This window comes from Lissotriton helveticus, chromosome 3_1 (assembly GCF_964261635.1).
Source record: "Lissotriton helveticus chromosome 3_1, aLisHel1.1, whole genome shotgun sequence".
Lineage (NCBI taxonomy): Eukaryota > Metazoa > Chordata > Amphibia > Caudata > Salamandridae > Lissotriton > Lissotriton helveticus.
This window is the reverse complement of record NC_136061.1, coordinates 626,470,540-626,482,541: the sequence shown is the minus strand read 5'-3', so window position 1 is coordinate 626,482,541 and position 12,002 is coordinate 626,470,540. Positions and strand designations below refer to the sequence as shown.

At 51.0% G+C, this 12,002-nt stretch overlaps 1 protein-coding gene across 1 annotated transcript in view; it reads right to left on the bottom strand.

Annotated features, from left to right (window-relative positions):
• The window catches only part of DDB1 (damage specific DNA binding protein 1), a 1,014,306-nt gene that overhangs the window by 891,696 nt on the left and 110,608 nt on the right, over window positions 1-12,002 (bottom strand). Inside the window, exon 5 of the mRNA XM_078680637.1 lies at window positions 4,673-4,787. Within this exon, the coding sequence (XP_078536763.1) occupies window positions 4,673-4,787 (115 nt within the window). The remainder of the gene's footprint in view (window positions 1-4,672; window positions 4,788-12,002) is intronic.

The window sequence follows — 12,002 nt, the reverse complement described above, 5'->3', positions numbered from 1 at the left end:
ACCTTCCCCTCGGATCCGACGTCATGGTGGCCTTTCTTAGGTTTGGACGCCGATGCAGTTGTCGCCGACCCAGAGTCCTTGGATCGATGCGCAGATGTGCCAGCTGTCGATCCGTGCGCCTTCGTCGGTTCCGCGTCCACTACGCGACCGACCAACGGAGTCCCAGGCGTAACCGGAGCCGTGCCGCTGGCCTTGGCGTGCTTAGACGGTGTCGCCGCGGTCGATCCGTGCCGACCACCTTTTGTAGAGGATTCCTCCTCTTGCGCCGATTTTGACCCTTTGGAATCGACCGGCTTCTTCGACTTCTGCGGACCGGAGGTCGACGGAGCCGATGCGGCGGCGGGTGCAGTAGTTTTCTGTGTGCCGGCCGCCATTTTAGGGACGCTCGAGTCCATAAGTTTCGGTTTCGTTTTCGGGTCGGCCATTTTAGGTGTAGTCGACACTGTAGGTTTTGGTTTCGATGTGGCCTGCTCAGCAAGTATGTCCGTGGCCGGGCCTGATGGCGGGGCCGTGGCTTGCGGCACGGGGTCTTGGGTAAGGCCGACTGGCGATCCCGTGACCCGATCGTGATCTTCGAAACCTTCGGGGCATAGCTCGTCCCCTGAGCTATCTTCCGCGGCCCCATAAATTTCTTCGACGTCCCCTACCTCGTCGACGTATTCAAGGCCTTGACCCGCGACTCCGTCGTCGTCCGCCGGATCCGCCTCGACCTCCGTTTCGGGTGGGGATATCTGGAGATGATGACCCTGTTCATCATCTTCTTGGTCGCCGAAGATGTTTTCTGGATCCGGGGCCGCTTGTCTGGCCTCCAGGCGCACCGCGCGACGGAGCTTAAGAGTTTTCTTTGACCGGAACTGAGCGCAAGCCTTGCACTTGCCGTCGTCATGGTCCGGTGAAAGGCATTTGTTACAGACCGGGTGCAGGTCTATATGTGGGTACTTAGACCCACAGAGCGGACAGTACTTAAACGGACTCCGCTCCATGCTTGAAAGTAGCGGTCGTGTCGCGATGAGAAGGCCTCGACGTCCGAAGAGTGAAAAACTCCACTGAATCCGACTCCAAGAGTTGGAAGAACTCGAGACCGTGCGCAAACAATACCGACGCTATAAAATATAAGACCTTTTGGTCTTAAAAAGTAAGTTTTACTCGGTTCCGACAGAGAGAAGTCGAGACCGCATCCGAACCCAATGGCGGAAAAAAACAATCTGAGGATGGAGCCGATGCCCATGCGCACTGTAGTCCAGGGGAGGAGCCACCTATCTCAGGATACTTCGAAGACTCTTCCAGGACAACAATGTGCGATCATCCGGACCCAACACTAGGCAGCGATCTAATGCTAAGATATGAATTTAGCAGCCCACATGCCTCGAACCTTTCTTTCTGCTAAGAAGTGTAAAGCACCTCTGGTGTAACGCCTTCCTGCTCGATAGTGGAAGGATTGCTCCTGCTTTTATTAACACTGCAGCTTACCTGGGGAAGTGAGATTGGCTCCTCCCTGCAACCGCTGTTTCAGAAAAGAGCACCCAGGAGCTGGAGTTTGTAGGACACCCTTACATTTGGCAAACTCTGTCCTTGAATTTTCCTGAAACCTGGGGCCCAAAGAGAGATTGACCATTAAATGAGAGATTGGCCATTAAATGAGAGGTTGATGAGATGCTGCTGAGTTTGGTCCTGTTTAAACCCAGAGATGCAAAGCCGGGCTGCATCTGCATCACGGATTGCACAAAAAACTTTTGCATTGCACATGGTCTTGCCCTCAGACATGATTTCCACCCATTTCTTTCTAAGCTCCTTAGGAAGGTGCTTTATGAGCTTCCTGCATCCCCCCCCACCGTGACATGTCATAATGGGGGTAAGAGCCCGACAGTTGGCTATAGTTCAGTGGATAAATGCCCCTACAGCAACACTCTTGCCTGCTGCATCTATCTTCTTGATCTTTTTAGGTGGCAGGGTAAAGTTAGGCCTTTTGGCAAACAGTATGTATCATCAGAGAATCACGGTGGAGTTTGATGGGGAGGGCGCAAGGCCCTTGATGTACACAGGGTCATTGGGTAAGGGTTTGTACTTCTCCACCTTGGGTGTTACTGCTCTCATCTTTACAGGCTCCTTACAAGTTGTGGGTGGATTTATGCAAGCCCTTGAGCACTGGTAGGAGATGCTCATCTGCTTAGATTTAAAAAGAGTCTCTTCACATCCACATTATAGAGAGCCAGGGCTCACTGAATGACCTCATGGTAGGCGATGGTACAGGCGGCGACAGGATGCCCTGACAGTATAGATATCCCAGGGGTCAAATATGGGCCTGGATCTAATGCCTCAATAGGACCAAAAGGACTGCCTCGACCAGGAAAGGGACATGGGAAGCCCTCATGAGATTTAACCTGAGTAAGAGAGGGGTAGTGTGAGTGAAAGTGGTGGTAAATGTGAGGGAGGTGGTGGTGGCTGTGGAGGTAGAACATAGGGAAAAGGGTTAGAGCTCCTGTCTTTAGGCCTATTCATTGCCAGGCTCGGGGGGAGGGGCTGGGGAGAGGGGGTGTCAGACACTGGTTCTTCCTCAAAGGCAAGCCTCCTTCTGCCGGCAGAGATGGTTTTGCAGAGATTTTCCTAGTGACTGGAACGATAAAGAGGTGCTTTTGCCTGGCGTCAAGCTCCTCTCTGGGCCTCTGCAGGATGGACAACTCTGGCTTTGTGTGCAGGCAAGGCAGTTTGGCACCCATGGGCCACGTAGGGATAGATGGCTGGAGAGGGTAGACAGCAAAACACACAAGATGATGGACGGAATGTTGCACATTGGTAAAACATTCACCCCCAGTCACAGATCTGGCTTTAATCCATTGTCATTTTGCTCCCCACACCAACCCAGTTCAGACATTGCCATATGCAAATCAGTCTTGATCCTGTGCCTCATGGAAACAGTCCAGCCCGAACTGCCAAGCCATGTCTTCCCTGGACCGGAATCAAGCATCCTAGGACCGGTTTCTGGCTATCAGCCGTCATCAGCCAGGATAGCTTGACTCCAGTGGCATAGTGAGCACTGGAGACACCCTTGTGGGGATCTTTCTTCAGTTCAGAATCCATTTTCCTGTGCCCACCAGAGCCCACAGGAGGCGGGCGCCCTGGATGCAGCAGTCTATTATGCACAGCCACTGTGCTCTACCTCGGCATGCTACCTCTTGAGGCCTTGGGTGAGTGCTGGAACCAAATGGAATACATAAGGCCCTTGAGGTGGTCTTGGCTCGAGTGCCGCTGGTCTTTGGTTCAATATCCTCTTCCTCCTCCTGTTTGGAAGAGCTCAAGAAGACTTTTCAGACTGAGGGTGGCCTGGGATGTGGGGAGTCCAGAGAGGATGGCCTCTTCTTTGTCTGTGCCAATGGGATCTTGCTTGCCGAAGATATAGGATTCTCCAAGGAGGACTGTAAATGGATTTTGGGGATGCACTCAATAACTCTCCTTCCGGTAGGTTATGGTTTTCTTGTAGCGCAGAGCAAGACACAAGTCAGTCATTATTCAGATAAAGGCACAAGTTGCAAATGCCGCAATGACAAAACCACAAGCACTTGGCATGGCAGCAGGCGCAGGCTTGGATGGGCGCCCGTTCCATCACCTTCTTGTGATCCTTAATCTCCGTTATCTAAGCTCAGTGGGGGCACATGGTCCTCTAAGCGCGTGGGCTCCCTCTCCCTGCCCATAGGGACTGGAACGCTGGTCACAGGTCATCAGAGGGTGCTTGTGAAAGAATGCAATGGAAGTCATCCAATATGGACTGGTTCTTCCGGATTATCAGTGTCACATTCTAACCGCATGTGCCTGAAAAAACATGTGAAACACAAACCCGGAGCACTCTCTGTGTATGCCTGAACTCGATGGCATAAAAAAACAGAGTCAGTGCCCACACACATTGTCCAATGACGACTTAGTCAAAGCATATCTCAAGACAAGACTTCTTTAAAGAAAAACAACCTGTAAACATCTAAGCCCCTAGATGGCAGGAGTATTTGTATCCACAGCCACACATGCTGCGAACATGATGGTCTTTTCGGTATAAACTTAATGACATCTCAAGTTACAATCATCATCAATGACTTATTCCAAGGCAGCGTTTGCCTTCACTGCCTGACACTACTTGCAGCTATACCAAGTACAACTGTTCTGTAACGATCCTTAGGGCTCCTGCATCACATGCTGATGCGCTTACAAAGTACAGCAGCAATCACTGCTACGACTGTCCGTTGTAAACATATCTCCAGTGGAGCAAAGACTATGAAAATAAAGTAATGTGTGTGATCCATGAGAAATTGTCTAACCTGGCAGACCAATGTGAATTTTATGTGGCAGGATGGGACCGTTGTTCTAACTATGAAATATTGTTGAGGGCTAGATAGTTTAAAAACAAATTAGAATCTTAGTGCCTGTTAATTGAGGTCGAGCCAGATAGGCTCTGTAAAGGCTTACCAATCTCTTTCAGGTGCAACTATAACCGGTTTGCCGAATGAGTCCCATTTGTGTTTGCATTTCTTAGCTAATTTAGGTCAGATAGCATCTTGAATTTAACTGTGGTGTATGATAGTATTATAAAAAGAAAATATATAAAGCATCCATTCCCATCAATGGAGTGATGTATGAATCGAGCAACAACACAGCATTGAACTCACGAAGCAACAAGAGCACTGACCTGCTATCACCATGGATGCCTCCGCCTCAACATTCTCCTGCTTCCAGGGGCCTTTGTTAAACTCCTTTTCTCTCAGGGACACTTCATATGTCTTCACATGACGACCCTGTGGATCCTGCAGGGTGGGAAAGAGACATGAGCGACTTGGACCACACTTGAAGGGCCCTTCAATATCCCCTCAACCAGCCAGGCTCACCTCACTACAAAGACCACGATCGAAAACTTTCTTTGCAGATTACATATGATCATGTCCTAATACATAAAAGAATCCTACTACAGTTAACATACCACCAGTATTCAATCACATAATGCAAACCTAAATAACAGTTATCTTCCACTAACCTCAACTCCCACATGGGACATAGCCAAAGCAACGGTTGTTCCTCCATTAAGACTTCAGGACTGGTGTGGGCAGGTTCAAACAGGCACATAGCCAAAATTTCGAACAGGAGAAAATGGCTCGGACCCTTCAGGCATCTATGATAAGCCTGACAGCAATAGCCATGAACCTGGAGGGCCAAGTGGAAGAAACAAAGCCTAAGCCTTGGGCTTCAAACAATCTATGATTGATAGTTTCCGGAACGGGATGAACGGACCAAACCTGGCCATTAGTTCTGCGATATCATCCAGGCTGAAAAGCGCTCTTCATGCTTTGTGATAGAGCGTGCACCGGGACCTCACAAAAATCACCGACCAGGTCTTCAATTAGGTACAATACGAGTTCCAACACATCATGGGGATTTCAAATTGTACCTTGATAAGTGCAGATGGTAATGAAGTCTTTCAAAGAAACTCAAAATGTGAGCAATTGATTTTCATTTGATATATGTTTGTATAACCTGCAAAACTTAGCGACACTTCAGTCCAAATCCTCCCCTTTGAAACTACAGAGCCCATGTGGGACTAAATTAAGCTTCAGAGCACACGGGCAGTCACTGGCTGCTTGAGCCTCCAACAATTAATGAAAGCCATCAAATCTAAACCAAGAGGTGGGTGGGGTAATTCCAGAAAGAGGCACTGCTCTAGACATGGTTCAGAGGTAGCGAAGGGGAGGCTTGAACTCAGGTGAACCTCCTCCACAGTACTGACTTATTATGGTACAGTGTTACCCCTTGACGACGACTCCTGGTTTCATCTGGATCATCTAGACTCATGCTATACCTCCTTTAGTTCTCTGGAGTTACGTCATAAGGCGCTAGTCGTAAATTCTTGTTCTCAACAAAGTGAGTGGAAGGCTTCTAATTATAAGTATGTTTCTGCTAATCGCCTTCTTTGCAGGATCCTGGCAGCACTGTGGTTAGGGTTTCTTGTTTTCATTGATTCGTTGTTGAATATTCAGTGGGAATGGGATAATCTCTGCTTTACAGTCCAGTCTCTTTCCATCAGCCCAGTCAAACATTTTCTCTCCCCCTACCCCCCCTTAGGTTAGTCTGCCAGTCCACCGTGATCAGTACAATCATAACAATCATAACAACCAGCCACCAGCCTCAATCCTAAAGATAGTGTAATCCATTGAATTAAGCAATTCCTTTTCAGGTCCTTGAATCTAAGAGAGAAGCTCGGGGGCAGCATATTTCAAATCACGCAGTCAAATAGTGGACGGGCAGCAGTGAACTGCAATGTATTAAACGTGATGAGAACTGATGCAGCTCTCAAGCTTCTTATGAGACATTCAAGAATCACCGCCAGAGGGTCTTTGGCTCCGTCCCCAGACCTCGCCCAAGAGATCAATCAATCAATCAATGACATTTATATAGCGCACTACTTACCCGGAGGGTCTCAAGGCGCTAGGGGGGGGGGGGGGGGAGTGCTGCTACTGCTCGAACAGCCAGGTCTTGAGCTTCTTCCTGAAGGAGAGGTGGTCTTGGGTCAGGCGCAGGTCGGTCGGAAGGGAGTTCCAGGTCTTGGCGGCCAGGTAGGAGAAGGACCTTCCTCCTGCTGTCGTTCTCCGGATGCGGGGGACGGCGGCGAGGGCGTGGCTGGCTGAACGGAGCTGTCGTTTGGGAACGTGGAAGTTGATGCGGTTGTTGAGGTAGCTGGGGCCTTGGTCGTGTAGGGCTTTGTGTGCGTGGGTGAGGAGGCGGAAGGTGATTCTTTTGTTGACGGGGAGCCAATGCAGGTCTCTCAGATGTCCGGAGATGTGGCTGTGTCGTGGGATGTCGAGGATGAGTCTGGCTGAGGCGTTCTGGATCCGCTGGAGTCTCTTCTGGAGCTTGGCGGTGGTTCCGGCGTAGAGTGCGTTGCCGTAGTCCAGTCGGCTGGTGACGAGGGCCTGGGTGACCGTCTTCCTTGTCTCGGTGGGGATCCACCGGAAGATCTTCTGTAGCATGCGCAGGATGTTGAAACATGACGAGGAGAGCGCAGGATGTTGAAACATGACGAGGAGACGGCGTTTACTTGTCTGGTCATGGTGAGGGAGGAGTCCAAGATGAAGCCCAGGTTGCGTGCGTGGTCTGTCGGTTTGGGTGCGCTGCCCAGGGCGGGGGGGCACCAGGAGTCGTCCCAGGCGGAGGGCGAGGAACCCAGGATGAGGACTTCCGTCTTGTCTGAGTTCAGTTTCAGGCGGCTGGTCGTCATCCACTCGGCTACGTCTTTCATCCCTTCGTGAAGGCTGGCTCTGGCGGTGGTGGGGTCGCTGGTCAGGGAGAGGATCAGTTGGGTGTCGTCGGCGTAGGAGATGATGTGGAGGTTGTGTTGGCGTGCGATGGCTGCGAGGGGGCTCATGTAGACGTTGAAGAGGGTGGGGCTCAGCGAGGATCCTTGAGGGACGCCGCAGATCACTCCGGTGGCCTCTGACTTGTACGGTGGTAGGCGGACTCTCTGTGTTCTTCCGTCGAGGAAGGAGATGATCCATTCCAGTGCCTTCTCCTGGATTCCGACGTTGCTGAGGCGCTGCACTAGGGTGCGGTGGCAGACAGTGTCGAAAGCCGCGCAGAGGTCTAGGAGGATGAGGGCCGCTGTTTCCACGTTGTCCATCAGGGCTCGGATGTCATCGGTGGCAGCGATGAGGGCGGTCTCGGTGCTGTGGTTGGCTCGGAAGCCAGACTGTGAGGGGTCGAGGGATCCATTTGTCTCGAGGAAGGCGGCCAGCTGCTTGTTGACGGTCTTCTCGATGACTTTGGCTGGGAACGGGAGGAGCGAGATGGGGCGGTAATTCTTGAGTTCGGTGGGGTCCGCTGTAGGTTTCTTTAGTAGGGCGCTGAGTTCGGCGTGCTTCCAGCTCTCCGGGAAGGTGGCGGTGTCGAAGGAGGTGTTGATGATGTCCCGCAGGTGGGGTGCGATGACTGCGTCGGCCTTGTTGAAGACGTGGTGGGGGCAGGGGGTCGGTCGGAGATCCGGAGTGGATGGAGTTCATCATGTGGATGGTGTCTTCGGTGCTGATCGGAGTCCAGGTGCGGAGGGTGGTGGTGGTGGTTCGGTTGTGGCGTGCGTCGGGTGAGTGCTGAAGCTGTTGTGTATGTCCGCGATCTTATTGTGGAAGTAGGCGGCGAGGGAGTTGCAGAGGTCTTGCGATGGGGTGATGTCGTTGTTTCCGGCGTTGGGGTTGGAGAGCTCTTTCACGATGTTGAAGAGTTCCTTGCTGTTGTGTGCGTTGTTGTCCAGCCGGTCCTTGAATGCATTTTTCTTAGTGGCGCGGATGAGTTGATGGTGTTTCCGGGTGGCAAGCTTGAGGGCGGTCATGTTGTCCGGTGTTGGTTCCCTTCTCCAGGCTTTCTCGTGGGCTCGGCAGTTCTTCTTGGAGCTCTGGAGTTCGTCGGTGAACCAAGGGGCCTTCTTACTGCCGGGTCTGCTGGTCGGGGTCCTCAGTGGGGCGAGTTCGTCCGCGCAGTTGATGATCCACTTCGTGAGGTTGTCGGCGGCCTGGCTGGGGTTCGCTGAGCTGGCGGGGGGGTGCTGGCTCAGGGAAGCGGCTGTGATCTTGTTCCAGCTTCTTCGAGCAACCGGTTGCGGGTGGATCGTCGTTCTTCTGAAGGTGAAGTGGACGCAGCTGTGGTCCGTCCAGTTGACTCCAGTGGCGTGGCTGAAGGCGATGTGTTTGCTGGATGAGAAGATGGCGTCGAGTGTGTGTCCGGCGAGGTGGGTGGGGGTGGATACCAGTTGTTTGAGTCCGAGGTTGGCGAGGTTGTCGAGCAGGGTGATGGTGTTGCGGTCGTTGTTGTTCTCCAGGTGGAAGTTGAGGTCCCCCAGGAGGATGTAGTCGGCGGAGGGGAGGGCATGCGGGCTGACGAAGTCGGCGATGTCCTCGCTGAATTGTGTGCGTGGTCCCGGGGGTCGGTAGATCAGGGTGCCTCTGAGGGTGGTCCTCGGGTCGGTGCGGATCTGGAAGTGTAGGTGTTCGGCGGTTTTCAGGGTGTCGTTGGTGTTAGTTGTGATGTGGATGGTGTCCCTGTGGATGATGGCGATGCCTCCTCCTGTCTGGTTGACGCGGTCCCTCCGGATGATCTTGTAGCCGTCCGGGATGGCGATGGCGATGTCGGGCGCTGAGGAGTCGTTCATCCAGGTTTCCGTGAGGAAGGCGACGTCTGGAGCTGTGGTGTCGAGGAGGTTCCAGAGTTCGATGGCGTGCCTGTGGACGGAGCGGGTGTTGATCAGGATGCACTTGAGGTGGTTGCCGCTGGTGATCGGCTTGGCGGCTGCTGGTGTGGGGCAGGTCCGGATGCATGTGAACTTGCAGGCGTTACAGCTGAAGGGTCCGTGGGTGTGCTTCGGGGTTGCTCGGTAGCATCCAGGGATCCCGCCGGTGTTGAGTGCGATGAGTTCGGTTGCGTTGTAGGACAGTCGGGTCGTCATCCGTCGGTGGGGGCCAGGGGTCCTGGCACTGGGCGCGGTCCAGGCGCGGACGGGCGCAGACGGGCTTACCTTTGGCGTGCCTTCGGCGCACAATCAGCGCTCCCGCTGCGCGTGACCGCAGCGCGTTCGCACGGTCGCCATATATGGCGAAGTGCGAGGGAGGGCGGGGCAGCTGGGAGGCGGGGAGGGTACAGAAGAGAAAGGGGGCGTGGTCAGCGGCGGTGGCGGGAAGCGGGAGGCGGGTAGGGAGGAGACGGGGCAAAACAGGCAAGAATTACAACAGAGAAATTGTAAATACAAGAAATACAAACAGTGCAAAGGGGCTACGCGCTACGGGGCAGAACAGGCAAACAGGCAGGATTTACAACAAAAATACAGTAAATACAATAAAAGAAGCTACAGACAGTGTCGAGGGGCAGCGCCGTGGGAGACTACGCCGCTCGGTGGCAGGGGGCGTGGTCGCACCGCGGCGGCCAGGTCAGCGAGGCAGGCGGCGGGAGGCACACGCAGCAGCTGGTGGCCGTGCGGCGCGGGGGGTGTCCTAACTAGGTCAGAAGCGGCGTGGTCTCAGAAAGGAGCGAATATCCAGTTATGCACCACGACATGTTTTTGGCAGTATAATGCAAAGTACAATGCAAGTGCATCATATGGATCTCTGCTGCCATCTAAAGGCAAAAAGTGCGTGCTTCCAGTTTTCAACTGAATACCTATTTTCCGCGAAAACTCTAGCTATATGGTCACATTGTCCTTAGACTTCGGGCCTGCTGGCGATCAGGCCTGTTTGTTGTCAAGTCTTTTATTATGTTTTGGCATCCAAAGAGGACCACATAAATACAAACAAATACAAACAAAAAGAGGGCTGTGCAAAAACCAATACAAAGACACTAACATTAAAATAATACAAATTTGAAAAATGATGCGGGAGACAATCAGACTTAGTATCATGCTCTACTGTGAAGGCCAAAATGCAAATAAAGAGCGAATGCAAAAGGATTTTAATTCAATAATACAGTGCAAAACAGGCCAGGAACTATGCATCCTAAATACAGTACCAAGATAAGCAGTGCAAAATAGGCAGATAAAAACTATACACACGAAAAAAAGATTCATTTGCCATTAAGAGGCAATACTAATACAGTACTATTATAGGATACATAATTTTTGAAATACTACAACGTTGGTGGGAGGTGCAAAAAGCAATAGTACACCCATCACTACTCGCACCAATCGAGCATCCAGCTTAATACATATGAAATACTGATTCGAAAAGTAATTGCAAAAAGCCTATACTACTTTCATCAATCCAATACAAGATCACAAAACAATTAATACAAAGAATTACAATATATGAACATTTAAAAAATATTTTAAAAGTGTTTAAAAAAATGTAGTGCAGTCTGTTTCAGCTAGGAGGCAAAAAAGCATCGACGAGCTTCCACAGCCGAGGTTATATTTATACTTTATAAACAATGGTCTTCACAATTGGCAACACAAGTGAAGAAATGGACATACAATTAACAAGTGATTTAGATCTTGGTCATAACTCAAAAGATCATGGAGCCTCTCATACCTAGGTATACCTTCCCATGATCCAGTAACGTACAGTTTACCTGTCGGTGTAGTATTGCAGCTTGAAGACTTTCTGAATTCACTATGCTGTGCATTATTCCGCCATCTAGTGGTTGGGTGTGGAATTGTAGTCTTTTTCTCGTGGCACAGGTGGGCGTTGACATACCACCATTTGGTGTCCTCTGTGACGTTGACGTGCTTCCTCCGGAAGCTCCCACCTTTGGTCGCCATCTTCGGATTCTTTTTTCTTGTTTTGTGTTATTCTCGTTTTCCTCTTACATTCTAAAGACTTCATCTTTTAATCCCTTTCCTCCTTTCTCATCTTTCTGGCTGAGAAGGGTGGGTTCACTAGTGAATCTAGAACGTCTTCAAGCTACAAAACTACACCGACAGGTAAGAAACTATACGTTTTGCAGTTTTAATCTTTCTGGATTCACTATGCTGTGCATAGATTTTGTTGCGGTTTGTCCTCATTGTGGTGGCTGAGTGGAAGATGAGCACTGATTACTGAATATGTGTTGGAAGGCCTTCTGTCCCACTTGCGCTTCTATGTTCATTTGGATATCTACAAAGTAGTGCTTAGTGAACGTGTGCACTGAGGACCATGTTGCAGCTTGGCAAATGTATTGAATTGGTTAGCTAGAAACGCAATTGTTGCTCCTTTCTTCCTTGTTTAGTGAGCATGAGCTGCTCCATGTAATAGTTTCCCAGCTTGTTTGTGGCATGGTTTTATGGCTTGTGCAATCCACCGTGAAATGTTATTTTTGGTAACTGGTCATCTCAAAAAACTGCTGGCGAAGGAGACAAAGAGTTGCTTTGTCTTTATGCACTCCTTTGTCCTTTCTATATAGTGCATCACCGCCCTCCTGGCTTCCAGTGTGTGCAGCGCCCTTTCTGTGGCTTGTGGTTGTTTTTTGAAAAAAACTAGGTATTTGGATTGTTTGGTTGATGTGGAACCATGACACCACCT